This window comes from Lytechinus pictus, unplaced genomic scaffold (assembly GCF_037042905.1).
Source record: "Lytechinus pictus isolate F3 Inbred unplaced genomic scaffold, Lp3.0 scaffold_19, whole genome shotgun sequence".
Taxonomy (NCBI): Eukaryota; Metazoa; Echinodermata; class Echinoidea; order Temnopleuroida; family Toxopneustidae; genus Lytechinus; species Lytechinus pictus.
The window spans coordinates 3358916-3378455 of NW_026974140.1; the positions used below are offsets into that span (position 1 = coordinate 3358916).

Genomic DNA, 19540 nt, shown 5'->3' on the forward strand with positions numbered 1-19540 from the left:
TTTCCCATGCTATTTGGTATTTTTCTGATAATAATAAGAATTTTAAAAATGTACATTTCATACAGGTATTTAACATGTTTTAAAAAGATTTCAGTCGTAATGACAGAAATGACAAATAATCGCAATCCTAAATCAGTTGCCAGTATATTTTGACATTATTGGAGCAGAACACTGTCATATTTACTGAAATATTTATTTTTTGCATACTTTTTAAACAAAAGTTAACTGTTAGTACCAACATGAAAACCTGACCGAGGCTTGTAAGACATAGCAACAACCACATAATCTATATTCCAATTTTAAGTTATCAGGAAAGATACATTTGAATCTTTGTAAACAGGTCTAATGGAAAAGAGTTTATAATAGAAAATATGAAAGAGGGAGATGACATGGTCAGCTCTCATTCCTGACTTGCATTGAACAGTTTCGATTAAATAATGCAAAGCTTAAAAATGTAAATTTTTTTATCCCATTGGTATTGTATGGAATGTCTATGTTTTGCTGTGATTAAATCAAATAATTTATTTTTTTAAAGCATACCATTTTCAGCCTAGAGTAGCCCCATCTGAGAGGATATTTCTTTGATTCTCTCATATACACATGTCCATAGTAATTAGTAAGAAAAAACCAAGGTATTTCTGCATAATTTTGTTGTAACAAAATGCCTTATAAAAGTGTATTGATATGATATTAAATGAAGAAGATCTGTGTAACAAGACATGTGTGATAGAAGCCTTGTTATAATTTATGATAGACCTTTATGTACCCAACTCCTTGCACTTGATGAAATTATCCACTAGTTCTCATCTTCAATCTGTCATACATGTAGATTGAGAACGTTCGTCTGTTGGATCGTTTCAATTCCCGCAAGCCATCCTCAGGCACACTGTATCTGACTGCTACACATCTGATATTTGTGGATCCTGCTGGCAAGAAAGAAACATGGGTAAGTTTGTACACAAGATAAGATTCTTTTATTGCTTGTTTTGCCTCTTTGTGAAGCTGGAGAAATTTGATGTACAGGTGTACCTTTTTGAACACCTTTGATTGTCCTGTAAGAAGGGGCTTTTTAAAACGTTGTACATCATCTTTTTCATTGTTGGTTGCTACAGTGTATCCTCAGCATCATTATTATCTTTATAATTACCACCACCACCAATATCACCATCACCAACATCATTATCATCATCATCATCACTACCTCCACCAATACCAATATTATCATCACCAACATCATTGTCATCATCACTACCTCCACCAATACCAATATTATCATCACCAACATCATTGTCACTACCAACAACACCACCAACAACAACAACATCACCACAACCATTATTATCACCACCAAAATATAAATTACCAACATCATTATTATCACCATCATTATTATCATGATCACTGGTGCATTGTAACATGCAGGCAGCACTTCCAGCATTGAATGAAAACTGCACAAAACTATTCACCTTTGAACAAATTTGCAAAAAATGACTTTAACCATGTAGGAATTTTGGTAAACTGCTATAAATTCGTCTACTGCCAACTCGTCCACTCACTGCATGGTCTACCTTCAAATGTAGTCTAATGCCATTCCGTCCATCAACATGTCGTCTAACAACCATTCGGTCCAATAACCATTTTTCCAATCATCACTTTGTCTAATCACCAGTTTGTCTGTGACGATTTTGTCTCATAACCAGCTGTTCTAATATCCATTTTATTTTCATTAATTTCGCCCAATTAACACTGTCCATTTAGACCAAATGTTATATGGACTAAATGGCTATTGGACCAACTGGTTATTAGACGAAATGATGAGTGGATGAAATGGCAATTAGACCATGTGGATAGTGGACAAACTCATGGTACACCAAATGATACTAGACAAAATTGGTAATTTGATGAATTCTCGCTACCCCAAATAGGAACAAAAATCTCATAATGCGCGAGACGAGATAATTTTCACTCCGTCGGGTCGTCATCACCACTTCCGGTTTAGAGTCATGCTCGCGCGAGGTTCGTGTTACTGAGTTTTCCACCACGCTGAAATCGATGCCAATCAGCGTAATATGTACAGAGTACTGTATAATACTTTTTATTACATTTGGTCAGTTTTGATTCCATTTGAATTATAAATAAAAATAAAAAATATATTTCACGTGAAAATAATTTTTATTCATGTTTTTATTTGGTTATAAAAAAATCAAACAAATAATGAATATCCTAAATTTGTGCATTTAGCGACCGGCCTGACATCACGATCGTATTCAACTAGACGCTATTATATATACAGCATTCATTTCGTTTAATTTTTCGTCGACCACAAATGGATAAAAATCAGTTTCGGAACTTAAAAAAATCTTAACTGACAGATGAATACCGTGCAATTGAAAGCGTCGGGCAGAATTAGTGACTTTAGCAGAAAAGGCTGTAAAACTGTTAAACTCTATCGTGAAAGAGAGGGTTGTGATCATGAACTTTCCGAGCGAAAGCGACGTTGTGTTGTTGTGCATGACGGCACTGTTGATCTGAATGGCAAAACAGTGCATTGGCCTTCCGAACAGGAAGTTGTAATACCGAAAAAGCTATCCCATAATGCAATGCACGTTACAGGGATTTTCCCGGATCTCGGCGAAATCGCTATTTGGGGTAGCGAGAATTGAAAATACACCGGCATTTTGTATTGCATTTATCCTTCAATCTCTTCTCCACCTCCTCCTCTTTCATCATTCCCAAGACATCATTCTAATATCATTGCATTTCTAGTGTTCTACCTTCTCTCATGTATTGCCTATTTTTTAGAGCTTTTTTTCTGTTATTTCATTCCATGTGCTGCTGTTTCATTGATGGAGTCTGAATTTGAGTAATGTGATAGGCAATATTAATGCAATAAAGCATAGATTTGAATAACATATTGAAACTTGCCGCTCTAGTAGTGAAAGTTTTTGAAGATCATGATAATTGCTTAGTACTTTCAGACCTACAAGTACAGAGTATTGGTCTGTCTGGAAGATAAATAATCCACTTAAGTTTTACTGTGTAGATCTGAGTGAAACAAAATTATAGTATCAGAAAGGGTGATTTGTTGCAGAGTGCACATTATTTCCCATCAATGTGCATGTAGATGTACATGTACATGTTGGTTGGTTGGTTGGTTGGTGGTGATTTTTTACCTGATTGCTAAGAAAGCATGAATGCTTGTAAATACATGTAAGAGAAGGAATATATATAATGTGGTTGTATCCCACTCTGTCTATCTCCCTCTTTCTATATGCATAGTATCTATCTATCTATCTATCTATCTACATGTATGTATCTATCTATCTATATATATCTATCTGCTTGCCTGCCTGCCTGCCTGCCCGCCCAACATGTACATGTACATGTATCTCAATTTTATATGTACATTGTGTAACATCATAAACTTTTTAAAATTAAATACATACATGTACAACATTGTCATTTTTTCCAGAAGTTCAACATACAATGTACACGTACTTGTATCATATAATTCAAAGCATGCTTCTTGTATTCATGTGCATTTACATCTTGCTACAAACCAAAATAGAATTGCATTTTATGTAGATTTTGTGCCTTCTCTGTTCTCTCCCTGTGTCTCATTCAGATCCTTCATATGCATATTGGGTTTGTAGAGAAGCTCCCTTTGACAACGGCAGGAGCCCCTCTTCAGATCAGATGTAAGACTTTCCAGGCCGCAACTTTTGTTATACCCAGAGAGAAAGATTGCCAAGAGCTATACAAGTCATTACAGAAGCTCTCAAATCCAGGTGTGTAAATACATCAAAATTTACAAGGAAGATTGTTGTCAGACTTGTGTGGGTAGTTGTTAATAATTTATTATATTTATATGTTATGTAAACCAAGCAGCAATTAACCACTATAAATGTTTAATTTATTTGTATTGATATTGTTGTTTTATGTATTTATTTATTTATATTTTTACTTTTAATACTCAGCATTGCTTTCAATTGAGTTTTAAATCCTCCTGGACTCAAATTTGACATTATTGCTGTTTATCTTTGTCATTGAGTAGTCATTGTTCGTTGATTGTTTGGGTTAACTGGGTACATGAATTGTTTTCATTTTGAATTTACTATTTTTGAATTCATTATATTCATTGTTAGTGTTTTTGTTTTCTATGCATAGTTTGGATTTTCAAAATTCCATTAATTTCAGGCTTCAGCCTATACACATTGAACATATACTTTATGCACAAGTAGGTTCGGTATATGAAAGTACATTCGCTTTTTATATCAATACTCCACATACAGTACATGTAGCTACAGTTTGTAAATTTAATCCTTGAAAAAGGATGAACCATAAAACTGATGGGACGAAAATCCAGAGTACAATCTTGTAGTATGAACTTACCGTAAGTAACGGTGTATTAACCGCACCCGTGTATTAACCGCACCCCCCATTTTCGGATGGAAAAAAAAAAAAAAAAAAACATCAAAAAAAAAAAAAAATTCATCAAAAAAAAAATTTAATCAAACTTACTTTCTATCTCTAATATGCATATTTAAGAATAAGTCAAGAACCAAAAAATATCGAAGAATTACTGGTAAAAAATGATGGGAAATCAGCGCTTCGTCACTTATCTGCAAGTTGCCGACATTATTGGCCACTTCCACACTCACCTCACACACACACATATGGTACCGGTGTTCATTGCAAGTACCGATACCAGCATCAACATGGGGGCTCACCCATACGAGAAGATCATTCATACCATATTTCCTGCATCACAGCCCCACTTTTGCTTTCAGAATTCTGTCTAGCATTCAATGTCTTGACATGAATTTCAGACACGGGAATATGGGAAGGTTCAAGATACGAGAAATTTGCGATTTTGTTCAGGTGTTTTTCTTGTCTGCTTTGAACCACTACCGGTAGTTCTCAGTACGTGTGTGGCGGTATCTTACAGACAGCAAAATAGGAAAAAAAAATGCTAGTACCGGTATACCGTATTTTCAATGGGAGCTCTGGGCGGGAATAAAGTGAATAATAATTAAAAATAAAAAGTCGGAAGGAGTGAAGATGGGGATTGAAGATTGATTTTGAGATGATGGATGATAGAGAGAAATGAAGGAAAGGCAAATGAAAGAAATTAATTGTCAAATAATACCAATAATTTGTCAAACAAAATAACTTCCACGGAAAGGTAAAGCGCCAGCTTACGTTGACGTTGCGATAAACATTACACATGCATGTCTTATTCGGCTAGCTGCACCGCGCTGTGCGATCGATTGGCGTCTGAACTTTGCCGCGATGACTAAAATATGACAACAAAGACAGAGTCACACCATTATAAAAAGTCAGTTTCATGAAGGTAGGTGCTTTTGTTACCGTGATATAACTTTGAGGGACATTTACGGCAGATACCGGTAGTCATAGTTGCTTCCCTTTTATACCCGCGGCTCATACCCCTCTAAACGGGATTGCCCCAAGCGGCTACGCTCGGCCACCCGACGCGAGTTGAAAACTGGTAGTGGTCTCGGGCTGAGATTGGCTTGGCTCAGACCTGTCATCGTGTATAAACCGCACCCCCGACTTTTGATTCTGTCCCGCCGAGAAAAAGGTGCGGTTAATACACCGTTACTTACGGTAGTCTTAATATGTGTGTTTTAAGGGCCTTTAATATTGAAAAAAATAATTATGTCACATGGATATGTAGATGCAAACGGAGCACTACATGACACAACAAACCAAGAAATAATGATGGTCAGCAGACTCAGCACAGCAGTAGCACACTAAAAAAAAATACATAATAAAACTGGATGTATGCTTCTAAATAACAATTTTTTTCCCAAAAATATTACATGTATGCATGCCCTAGATATTCTAAAATCTAACACTTTTTTTGTTTGCTAAAATGAAGTGCAATGTAATTAATGTGAATAATTTCTTGCATTTCAATACCTGTACATTTAAAGTGTGTATTGAATGATGTACAGCAGTCGGCTATGTGATCCCAATTTAACCACAAATCCATCATAGCTTTGCATACAGTTTTGCTGGTAATTCAATCCCCAAAACAGATCGATTCACCCCCTTCAGTAGTGATGGAGGCGGTGTTTGGTCAATGATGTACATGTTAATAACATTCACCGTCAACTATATTTGCATGTAATTGTGACTGGTACTGTATGTGGACAAGGGCTATAATGCTCATCTTGTTTTATACATGGTCGCATGTCATATTAAAGGTGGTCCAATTTCACGAACAGGGTAAAAATTGTCAAAAATTTTATTTGTTGATATGTTATAGCTATTACCATTCTCTAAATAATGAAAAAGAATAAAGTCTCGAATACCTTTATTTTTCCTTAAAATGACTTATTAACACCTAATTATTACATAGACGTCAATGTAAATGTGAATTTTGAAATGTGTTTTTCTCAAATTGGACCTGCTGTGCACATAAAATGGTGTCAAAAGTTAATGCAACATTGGATTAGCCTAGTATTTTCCAGTTATAATCTTGAAACATCAATAATTAAATCTGTACCAAAAATCGAATAATTATCTATTATTTTATGCATATTAATTATACTAATTAATTAACAGTATTTAATTTCACATTTTTGCCCCCAAAATACCTGTCACTGTATTTATATGCTTGGCAAAATGACAACATCATGGGTAGAAATGTTTGTTGCAATGGTACACAACATTTGTACTAAAAATTAAGACTACAAATTAGATAATTAACCAGATCTCTCCGGTTTAATAATAATAATAATAATAATATAGGGTATTTATATTGCGCGCATATCCACCTTGTTAGGTGCTCAAGGCGCTCCTATATTACCCGGCTAAGCTAGGCGTTCATAGCGCACACAGCTTTTTAAGGAATTACTTCCTACCGGTACCCATTTACCTCACCTGGGTTGAGTGCAGCACACTGCGGATCAGTTTCTTGCTGAAGGAAATTACGCCATGGCTTGGTTTACTAATTGACAAGGTTGCAGATCAGAGCTGACATACACATGTATTCCATTGCTGCATATTTTCAAAATTGTCAAATTTTTATGACATTTGGTTGTTCCCTGCCTTAAAACGCCCAGAAATATGAGGATAACAGTCATATTACATATTATAGTAAGTTGTTAATTAGGTTTAATAAATATTTTATCATTTACCACATCCACCGGCTCCGCATCCACCGGCTCCGCCACCCCTGTTACTACAAACTTAATGTGCTATAGTTTTTGTTCCTGATATTGTATTGATCTCATTCATAGTAATATATTTATTATTTAGCCTATAGTTCTAGCTTCAAAATGAGATATTACTCAATAAATTTGGTCAAGATGCTGTGATGTAGCAACAATTTATACATGGCACCGTGTGGAAAATTGTTCATACGCCACCCTTTTTGCATATCCAACTTATGAAATGCGACCACATGTCGGGCCAGATTCCTCTAGAATATGCATTTCTTAGAAATGCATTGTACATTTATATTGTAAAATTTATATTGTGCAACCTCTTGCTGATTAAAACAAAATTCGAATTGCTAAAGTTTAATACGGTACCATGAAGATTTACATGAACTTGTGTTTAGTATGATTTCTTTTTTCTGTAGTGAAAAAGGAGAATCTTATTCTTTTTGTATCTTAATAAATAAAAAATAAATGTACGCTAGACAAGTATCTTAATGTACAGTACTTGTATGAGTTACATGTCATCATTTATTACATTGATAGGCTCATTCTGATTCCATCCTCAACACAAACCTCTTGGAAAATGTGGTTCAACTTCATACTACATGTACATGTACATGCAAATTATATGCTCTTCTTTTTTCAAGTCACTATACAGTAGGAATGGTTCAACCCGGGGCTCCATAATTCAATCTGAAAACGAATTTGACTCTGAAGAGGGGTGGTGTGGAGTGCAGTCAATACAAGTCACATTCACAGTCCGTCCTTAGATCTCAATCCTGCATGTACATTATGTACAAATGTACTTGGCATGACTTGCATTTGATCATCTTGCCACATGTGTTAACTGTTTTCATTTTCAATCTTTGAAATTCATGCACTTGCATGTATCTGCCATTTTAAATAATTCATAGAAATTTTCTTATCAACATGGTAAAGTATAATGAGATACTATAAATTAATGCCAGTATTCATGCCCTAATATTGTTTCCTTTTTATTTTTTTCTTTTAAATATATATTTAGAATAATGTGTGGGAAGTATTAAGATGCTCCTTTGGTTGGGCATGTATGTAATTGTGGTAAAACAAAACTTTTTAGATTTTATGTTTGCTAATAAAGAGACCTTGTTTGTTAAAACCATTCACATAAGGTCAATTCCAGCGTAACGGACATGACATTCAGACAAATTTTTGTAATTCAAAGGTTCATACAGTAGAATTAGCAGTCTTTTGATAATTGTTACTAAGCTTATCAGACACATTTAAGTATCAGTTACATACACATAAAATTTCAAATCGTTTCGTTGAACAGTTGCGGAGAAATTGTACTCTTTGTGAGCGTAACGGACATGACACGAAATGGACGAAGCATTTTTACCTCCTATTGCTTATCAAAATTCCTGTGAATTCTAAGATAGCATGCACCTGATGTTGGTGTTAATTTAACCTTAAGATCATGCTCTATCCATAAAATGGTGTTTAACAACAGTTTTGCAGTGCATTCTGTATTCATAGCTCAAAATGTAGCGTAACGGACATGACACACATAGCGTAACGGACATGACAGTTTCGTCCACTTTTTGTAAGCGAATATGATTATTTTATTACAAGATATGGTACAAGTCTAATTGTTTACATGTTAAGGCTAGAGGTTAGAGACATACATCATAACTGGTAATCTGTAATATCTCCTATTATTTTGCAATTTGAGAGGGGGGCTTTTTGTACAATATTTATATTAAAAAAAAAAATTTAGAAAAATTTATTTTACACCAATCAACAATAGTTAATGAGTATTTTCCAGTTACTACCATCTGCCACACCTAATTAAAGGAGAAAAAGTTGATAGTAAAGATTATTTTTTATTCATGGCTTACTATTTGATAATATACACTAGCGTAACGGACATGACACCCTTATGAAGTGAACTTCATCAGCACTTCTTAGTTTCAAAATGAAAGAAATATGAATAATGAATGTAATTATGTAACAGCAAAGTACCTTTCCTAACATTCTTAAGAAAAATATGTAGATATTATTGGCAGGTATCATTAATTTAATAGCTATAGCCTACATGATAATTTTATATAGAATACAATGTTTAACGTACCACTACGGCACACTGAGAAGACCAAGTCTCATTTTTTGTGAGAAGAAAACAAAATATACCAGACCTGTATAAATCCAAGATGAACATATTATGAAATGTATTTTATGATAAAGAATATGTACTAGTATTAATGTCAGTTTTAAGATTAAAAAAAAAATGATATTAAGAAGTATTTAAAAATTTGATAGCAGTACCTGTAAACCAGTCTTTCATTATCGATTGTGTATGAGTTGGAATGTAATATCGGAATGTTTGTAAATCGCTTCTGAGATTTTTTTTCATTCAAAATAAATATCATCCTGAGTATAATCATCCTTTCATCAAATCTTGGATGTTCTAAATCTTACGATCTTGCTTGCTGACAAATGTGGCTGTATCTAATTTCGTTGCATTGTCCCTGCTGCTTGTGTACAAATGAAGATACATCATTCAAATCGTGATTATGGCTGACCAAAATACTATGATGGCATAATTTATTGATCACGCCACATTCCTTCCACAGCCCCTTTGCTTTGTGATATTGCAAAGAAGTGCCACTGTAGATTCATGGATTCATAGAGCTACATCATGTAACACAGATATCTGAATACAGACTTGTTTTTAAATGTGAGCCCGTGCCATCACTGAAGAAGTAGAGGTTGGTGAAAGTCAGATACTTTGAAGCAATATCATCAATGATCTCATGAATTCACAAGTTGGAGTTTTATCATGCTCCAAACTGTCAGTGCAAACACCTAAGATAATCAATTGTATTGTTCAAACACAAATGATGCAGATTGTGATCTGAGTATGTTGCCAGATCTAGCTGCAATATCCTAATATTATGTGGCATACCGTTAATTCTCTGAAAAATATACCAGAACAAGAGCTGAACTTTCATCATTCACCAACTTCTAAAAATAGCTTGAATGACATGCAGATTCTAGGAGTTATTACATCCAGCTATCCTCAAGCAATTGAGACTGACCTCAGTCTGTGACACTGAGCCTAATATTTTGTTTTTGTGAATGCTGCCTTTTGTCATATATAAGGCGTCATGTCCGTTACGCGAATTGTCATGTCCGTTACGCCATTTTTAAGAAAATGAGAAGTGGTAAGGGAAAATGATTGCTACACATGGTAGGGGGTTTAATTCTAACATAGAATCTGAATCTGCAGTACCTTTAGACAAATTTCCTGTAAGCTGTGAAAACTTTAAGTGAAAAACGTAACGGACATGACACTGATAATGGTAAAGAAATCACACAAATCTGAAGACAGATTTGTCTAAAATTGATGAATGGCATAAAATTTAACGATGATTTTCTGTTGATTTGAACATTAATCAACTATTCAAAAGTTAGAAGAGACCTCTGGGACATTGTTTGCTTTTAGTAGAGACAGGAAAGATGAATTGTTTAAAAATAGCCACATTTTTTACATTTTGCAATTTACTATTCTATTTTTTTGATGATGGAAAAAACTACAAAATGTTATCAATATTGCAATTTTTCTATTGGAAATTGAGACTTTATAGATTACTTTTTAAGAAAATTTGACTGCTTAAGTGAAATCTGAAACTTCATTTTTTCTCTAAAGTGAACATTTTCCATGGAATTGCCCATAAGTTTCTTCGGGTGGGATAAGGAGATGATTTCCTTCTAATAATTAACCTTGTTCGAAAAGTTTAGAATGAAATCAATGAAAGCTCCTTCTCTGGCATTTTCACATATTTTTTTCTTTTTTTGAAATAAAATTGTGAGTGGATAAATTCTGGTATTAGCATATTTATGAGCACTGTCAGTAATTTTATCTACGTTAATTCTTTTAATGCATGGATTCCCATAAGCAAACAAAAGATGTGTAGGAGTGGAAGCAGATTATTCTGTGCATTGCTATAAAGGGAAATAAATTTAGCTTTTGACTAAAATTGCTAACAAAATTTTGAGTAGAAAAATTACAATACACTGTACATGGAAAGAAGAAGGATAATTTTCACAAGCTGACAAACTGACTTGCATTGCAAAGTGAACAATTTGTGTTTATTCTAATGAAGAAAAACTTGGAAGTTTTGTCCCTTACTGCAAAGGATTTTCGTTACCATTCATATTTCAATTTTATGAAATCCACAATTAGAGATTGTTATGACAATGCAGAAATTTTGAAAGAACATTGAAATTTTTAAGCTTTTAATAAACAAAATGAAATAAGACGAAAGATTATGAAATGAAATGAAGATTATATAGATTTTGCTTAAATCGTTAGGTTGGCCGAACAAAGAATTTATTTATTTTTTTCTCCCATGGTTTATACTTTATTTGACTCCTTCCATTTACAGAATTTTGAAACTCTAATATCTTTGATGCTTTTGATAAAGTTGGGAAATAATTGAAACTTGAAAGATAGATGTATAACAAATCATATGTTGAGATAAAATCTGAAAGACTCTAACAATTATTACTGGTAAAAAAGTGTGTGTTTTTGTTTTCTTCTATTTCTCTCTCTCTCTCTTTTTGTGTAGCTGAGCTTGAAGACCTGTATGCATTCCACTACAAGTCAGCTACTGTTGTACCTTCTATGGTAACAGGTTGGGATCAGTTTGATCTACAGGCAGAGTATGCACGCATGGGTATACCCAATGAACATTGGTGTAGCACAGCCATTAACAAGAATTATGAGGTAAGACTATGGAAGCATTTCATGAAACAAATATCCAGTGAAATTAGTAACTACAAGCTATCAAAATCCTTGCATGTGATTTGCTAGGAGTATATTGTTAGTAATTTTAAATCACCAATTGTTTGTTTCTTAAAACATTCCATTGAACATAACTACAGTTTCGAGATTTATACGTTTGTATGAGGAAGATTAAAGGGACCAGCTCTTGTGTGAATGCACCTCAATGAAAGTCAGAGACATGTCTTTCTTGTAGGAATTCTGCAGGAATTCCGCAGGAATCCTGGAGACATCTTGTCATTGCTAATCGTCACATTCCATCACAGGCAAGTAATGGGAATGCCAGGAAAGTAGTTGTGAAAGACGCACGGTGGATTCAGAGCAGGATTACTGTTGATGTGGCACAGATTTTAGTAAAGTGCCTAATTGAGGGCTTTAACCAGTCTGCAGGCACAGACCCTGATTGAAACTTTGATCACCAAGTGGTTCTTCACAGAAGATCAGCACTTAAAACTTGCTGTTTCAATTTCTTGAGTGAGATGGCATTCAGTTCACAAGGTATAATTACATGTATGCTGCATATTCAGACCCCTTAATTTGAATGAAGGGTTTGCACTGCAGGTGATGGTGAATGTCATCTTTACCTGCCTCGACTGCCACGCTACCCCTGAAAAATCACATGTTGGTGGTTCACTGGCAGGCCCTTTTGTGGAACTTCAATTATTGTCAGTGCCATTACCATGCTAAAGCAATTTTAGATATGACGGATGCCATAAACAAAGTCACCAATTAACATATGCAGCAAGAATATCAAGGTTGCATAATTCAAATATTGTTTTACCTTGTCTCGTAATTTTCTTGTTTATAGATTTGTGACACGTATTCAAGAAGTCTATATGTCCCTACGTATGCGAGTACACCAGTCTTAGTTGGGAGTTCTAGATTCAGGAGTAGAGGTCGGTTACCAGTCTTGTCATACCTACATCGAGAAAACAATGTAAGTTTGTTGTCTGTCTTCTTTAAACTGTTGCAAATCTTATCCTAATATAAATAGATAAAATATAGCTCTTGATTCAGGAAGAGAGATAATAATAATAATAATAGATAGGATTTGTAATTGCCTGCCAATTATTCGATTTATTGAAGGTCAACTTACATGGTACATACCTGCCAACCATTCCGATTTTGGCGGAATTATACCGATTTTTATACCTCCATTCCGAATTCCGAATTTTAAAACCAAAATTCTGATTTTTGGGTTAATCAATATAGTGTTGAAATTATTGAAACGGCTGTATGATGCGACTAACGCATGCACGGCTCATATCAAGATGCGACTAACGCGTAAACGACTGGAGCGCACGGCTACGCAAATGCGCTAGTTTTGCACAGAGAGCGACTTTAAACGGCGCGCAAACACTGCTAAGTGCGCAGTTCCATTGCAAATGCATGTGAAAATAACGAGCGTACACGCTACGGCCGCACTAGTACTTAGCGTTGACTTCCGGGAAAAAATGGCGGCTGACATCGGCTCTTGCCAGTTTTTAGTGAGGACATGTTTTCATAATCCACGAACATCGGAAAAACCGTGAAAAATACACTTTTTTAGACCCCTTGTTTCCTAACTACGATGTTAAGAATTACTGATGGTGATATTTTTGACGCGAAATATGGTGATTTAGGTAAGAAAATTTCACCTTTTATTCGAGGTTTTGCCCATGTCGCCGGAAGATTTTGTAGTGTGGGAGTGAGTTAGTGAATGTGCAGTGTATGTCTAGTGTGTTTGGTGATTTCAGTGGTATATTGCTGTGCTTCTGCGGTGCCTGCATGCTATGCTGCAGCTGCCGAACGGCTGCACACCATACCCCCGCGCCGCCCGGCCAGCCGCGCACCGACGCTACTCTAAGTTAGATCTATCCCAACGCAATTTTAACATTGATCTGTACTTTATTTTTTGAATAGTTGTCAAATTTTTGAGGAAGAAAGGAGATTATCAAATTTCGATCTCAAGTTGAGCCTTCGGAGCCGAACGCCAAATCTACTTGCTTCGCTTGCCTAAGCTCCCGGCGCCCGACGAGTTGCTGCGCCTCAGCCTCCCCGTCTTAGCTCACCGGCGCACCGCAAGTGCGCAGTGCGGGTCGGGCGCATGCAGCCGTTTAGTTTCGGCTCCGTTTTTGTCATGGCTGAAAATCTGCTCTCTTATACCAACAAGCACTTATCCAAATTAGGTTTTGTCCTCAGTCAGTAACCCCTGTGCGGTGAAATAACATGAATATGATTGTCAATGTTTGGCTTATTTTCTCTTGATATAGGCTGGATAAATGTTTGATTTTTTGGCACGTCAGTTTTTCATATAGTAAGTTAGGCCCAACTTAGATCTAAATTCATCATAAAAATAGGCCTATGCCTTGGCCCATAACTCAATTGAATTATTGAAATTAATTTTTTCTAATTAAAAAGAGAATCTGTGGAGATGAAGATCTGCATCAATCTCACTTTCCACCAATAGAGGGCTCTCAAAAATATATTCAAAATTAAAGTTTTTGAGAGCTCTGGTGAACAAGAAAAATTCATAGATTTAAATGAAAACAAATCACACCTGCATGAAACTGGGTGTCTTTTGTCACAAAAGTGATATTTAAAGACCTTCTTTTAATTGACAAATGATATTAAATTACATAAAGGTAGATTGTGAGGGTATATTTGCTTTAAAAAGTGTAGGGAAATGTGCTACTCTTACATGCTGAAAATGCAAAGAGCCCCTACCGTTAAAACGGGCCGAACACCCACTTGGTGCCCTCGTAGTATTGATACTGATTTTTTATTATCAAAGGTTGGCAGGTATGATGGTATGTAGCCTCTACTGTAAATCAGTTTTTATGTATTACTTTAAAATTGGTTAAACAACATACCTTTTGAAGGCTAATAATTAGGAGCCATGTTGCGTGGTCTCAACCGTACAATGCTTGACAAACACCTTGGGCCTGTTGCATAAAATGTTTTACCTGAGAAAACTGGTAAAAACTGAAAACTAAGGTTAGTCTGATTTCTGCCATTGACTTTAACACAGGGCAAAAGCTCTGGTAAAAACAACCTGAGTTTTCTCAGGTAAAAAATTTTATGCATCTTTTGTGTTCTTTCTTCATATCACTAGGCTGCCATGTGTCGATGTAGTCAGCCATTGGCAGGGTTTAGTGCTCGTTGTGTGGAAGATGAAGAGATGTTACAAGCTATCCTAAAGACAAATCCAAAGTCAGATGTCATGTATATTGTTGATACTAGGCCAAAGGTAAGAAAGACAATGGTTATTGGTTCATAAACAGTGGTTTAATTGATACATGTCCTGCAGGAGAGCTTTGATGAGGCAGTATGTTGGTTGCAATTGTGGCAGATTGAACTGTTTTTGAAATGTATTGAGTACCTTCTTTATTGAAGAATTTAAGAATGTTCGGCACACACCTGTTGTAGAATGAAGATTTGCAAGACATACATTTGTGATTTATCTACATTGCCATGGTAACTGCATATTTTTATGCCTATTCTTGCTGTAGGTACATGTACATGTAGTTGCCAGAGGCATTACTAATATGTTTTTATTTTCAAAATCTGACAGCTTATGTATGCATATACGTGTAGGGGTAATTATGACCTGATTAGTTTTTTGGGTTTTATGTCAAAGGTCAGAGGTCATAGAGGTCAAATAACTTAAGTTGCTTGCTCTGGCATTGTACATAGAGCTGTTTTATCAATCAACCTTAATCAACTAAAAACTTGTTTTTGTATTGGTATTGGATTGCTGTTCGTATTAGATATTGTATACGGTATTAAAGTACATATACAATGTAATAAGAATGTAGAAGTTTGGGGAAATAATCAATAATTGTTAATGAAAATTATTTCTTTTTAGATTAATGCGATGGTGAATAAAGCCTCAGGGAAAGGGTATGAGTCAACAGAAGTGTATACCAACATCAGATTCAAATTTCTAGGAATAGAAAATATACATGTGATGAGGAGCAGTTTGCAGAAGCTTATTGACGGTAAGTGATTATTTCAAAATTACTTTGGAGAATATGTACAATTGATAGAACACTTATTCTAAGTAATTCAGTCATTTACCTATTCTAAGTTATGTTTTTGAGCCTACTGTGTTAAGGAGAGTAAGAAATAGAATAAAGGGGATAAGAACTCAAGGAGTTTTTTAGAAAGAAAAGAAATTGGAGGTAGAAAGGGAAAGAAGGCGAACAAATTCATGTTTCAATACAACAATACCCTATTTTAAGATATTTTTCATGGAACATTTAATAAAGCTAACTATGAGGTTAAATAAAAAAAGTGGTCAGTTGCACAATTGTTATTGTGTTAATGTTCAATAGCAATAATAATGAAACTATATATTTTTAGTGTCAATGCACTCTAATATTACCCTGGGTAGTCCGCTGCATGCTTCAAGAATCCAATAGAATTGCATCTCTTACAGAATCATTAAAATTTCCTATTGTTAATAACAATCATATGCCTTTTGTTATTACATTTTACTTTTTTACTGGGTTCCATACCGATAACAGCCTTAGCATCATTATAAAAGGGATTATGCCTTTCCCCCTTTACTATAATATCAGTATCAATATGATATAGTAAAGAGAATGTTTAAACATGAAATCCTGGGCAATGTATAGTATGGGTTTATTTTATGTTTTATTTCTTTCTCTCTCCCTCTCTCTCTCCCTCTCTCTCTCTCTCTCTGTCTTCTATTGTGTACAGTGTGTGAGTTAAAGAATCCCTCTATGGAAGCATTCTTGAGTGGTTTAGAATCTAGTCAATGGATGAAGCACATCAAGGCTATACTAGATACATCATTATTCATTGCCAAGGTAAATAATTTGGTTTGTATAGATTCGGTATATTTTTTTTTTGATATATTGAACATCTTCTACTCTGTAGTAGTTGTGAAGGTCTTTGTTTCACAGTTGTTTGCAACTTAAAATGTACTTTAAAACTCATTTTATGTTCTTTTTATCATAATTAAGAAGATGACCTCAGAATTTCACCACCCCCAGGAGTGATTGATCCATGGGTGCTAGTGTTATTTCTTAAATACAGTAATATGGGCTCATTTTGTCTCGCCTGCATAGCAGAGCGGGACTATAGGCGCCATAAAACTAAACATACTGCTAGAGTTTCAGGTCACATAACCAAGGTCAAAGGTCATGTAGGATCAATGACCTTTGACCTTGGTCATGTGACCTGAAACTTAGGCAGGATATTCAGTAATACTTGATTACCCTCATGTCCAAGTTTCATAAACTAGGTCCATATAGTTTCTAAGTTATGACAACATTTCAAATACTTAACCTTAGGTTAACATTCAATAAGGTTAAGTATTTGAAATGTTGTCATAACTTAGAAACTATATGGACCTAGTTTATGAAACTTGGACATGAGGGTAATCAAGTATTACTGAATATCCTGCCTAAGTTTCAGGTCACATGACCAAGGTCAAAGGTCATTTAGGGTCAATGAACTTAGACCATGTTGGGGGTATTTATTGAATTACCATCATAACAGAAAGTTTATGGATCTAGTTCATGAAAATTGGACATAGAGGTGCTCCTCTTGTTTGAAGAGAAAAGAGTAACCAACATTAGACCCCAAAATGCTGCAAATGTTGCTGCAATTTTATGGATATACTCCTTATCTGTGCCTTGTTTTATAGTTAATTGTTTCTAAAAGAAACTACTAAAACAAATTTTTGAAAAAAAAGCAACAAAAAATATTGTATTTATTATACCAATAGTGATTTTACAAAGGAATTTTCATATTTATGCTATATTGCATCTCATCTTACCAGCCAATCATCGAGCTATTTTAGATGCTTATTTGTTATGATTATTTTGTATTTGTAGGCTATTGCTGATGAAGGATTGTCAGTCTTGGTTCATTGTTCAGATGGCTGGGATAGGACAGCTCAGACATGCTCTTTATCAAGTATCTTACTGGATCCATACTATAGAACTGTACAAGGTTTTCAGGTAACTAACATATTTTTTAGTATGTGGGACTGTGAGGCAGGTGGGAGAAGGTTGCTTCTTATGTCTTAACTCTTAATCAAGCATTTTCTGAGCTAAAAAATTCCTAATCTGAGATATGAGGTTTGAACACCTTAAGTAGCAATCATACGTTATATTGACTCGTACTGCTTAAGGGGCTTTCACAATTGCTTGTGCAACTGTTTGCGATCATTTGGTCACTATATATGTTTCACACAATCGCAACAGTCGTATAATCAGGCACACCACATATTGTGAAAGAGGCTTAGAGAAAAAACGTTTGTAGGGGGGCTGTGCTTGATTGTTTTGAGGGTGACTCCCCGTTATCCCTCATATCCCTTTTTAGCCCGATTCTGTACGTTAATAAATCCTTATCTGTTCAAATGTGTATGTATCCTGACTGGTTATATAATATAATCAGGGTTTGGACTGTAATTTCATTCTTATGTACCACATTTAATAGGTGTTGATTGAGAAGGAGTGGTTGGCGTTTGGTCACAAGTTCCTGCATCGATGTGGTCTGCTAGCGTGTGACCCTAGAGAGGTGTCGCCAGTCTTCACCCAGTTCATTGACTGTACCTGGCAGCTGTGTCAACAGTTTCCTTGTGCGTTTCAGTTCAATGAGAGGTTCCTTCTAGAGCTCCACGATCACGTCTTCTCCAGCCAGTTTGGCAACTTCCTTGGTAACTGTGAGAAGGAGAGGCAGGATAAAAAGTAAGTCTGAATTTTCCTGACACACTCATGTTACAGTGTTTCACTGGTGTAAATGTGTGTCGTCATACTATTCAAGTCAGGGGAATGAAACAATAGATCACCCCCCCCCCTGAACAATAGGTCCACTATATGGATTTATGCCAGTGGACTGTTTCATACTAAGAGTTATTGGTAAGTATGCCATTTTGGCATGGTGACATGGCTCAGTAGCCGATCACAATCAAGGTCTGTAATTGGACAGGCCTGTTAAAGATAATTTGGCTTGGTCAGTCTAGATTTCTCTAGATCAGAAAATAAATCATGGTCAGACTAAGATTACGGACATCAGTCAACCTTGCTTAACTTGACTCTGGTTCCCTACAGAAGTATGGTATGTTAAACATAATTAAAATTTAAGTACCAGGGTGTTGTTGACCATGCCAATCAATAAATGATAATAATGACAATTAATGATGTTATACAGCAATTCAAAAGAATATCTCCTAATTTAAAAATTTGACCCTGATATTTTTAATGGAAAAAGAAATAATGGCTGTAGCTCAATTTAATCATGAATTTCCAACCTATAGAATTGCATATCTTGATGCAGCACAAAAGGACATCTATGGGCATTTGTGTATTCTAGGCTTTATTTTACCAATTACTGTGAACATTCTTAATTGTGGGCAATTCCATAAAATGATCAACCTTTTTTGTACGTTGCCCCCCATATTTCTCAAGTCTTGCTTCTCTTTAGAAACTGATCAAGTCATGGCCCTTTGAGAACATTACAGACTGTCAAAAGAACAAATCAGAGAGAAAATTACATGAAGGTCCCACAT

General features: G+C 35.2%; 1 protein-coding gene across 1 annotated transcript in view; it reads left to right on the forward strand.

Moving 5' to 3' along the window:
- The first annotated feature begins 811 nt into the window (after positions 1-811).
- The window catches only part of LOC129261020 (myotubularin-related protein 8-like), a 33016-nt gene continuing 14287 nt past the window's right edge, over positions 812-19540 (forward strand). The window contains exons 1-9 of the mRNA XM_054899051.2: positions 812-946; positions 3626-3788; positions 11801-11958; positions 12824-12952; positions 15110-15244; positions 15863-15995; positions 16720-16829; positions 17862-17987; positions 18469-18719. Of these exons, the coding sequence (XP_054755026.1) occupies positions 3635-3788; positions 11801-11958; positions 12824-12952; positions 15110-15244; positions 15863-15995; positions 16720-16829; positions 17862-17987; positions 18469-18719 (1196 nt within the window). The 5' untranslated portion in view covers positions 812-946; positions 3626-3634. The remainder of the gene's footprint in view (positions 947-3625; positions 3789-11800; positions 11959-12823; positions 12953-15109; positions 15245-15862; positions 15996-16719; positions 16830-17861; positions 17988-18468; positions 18720-19540) is intronic.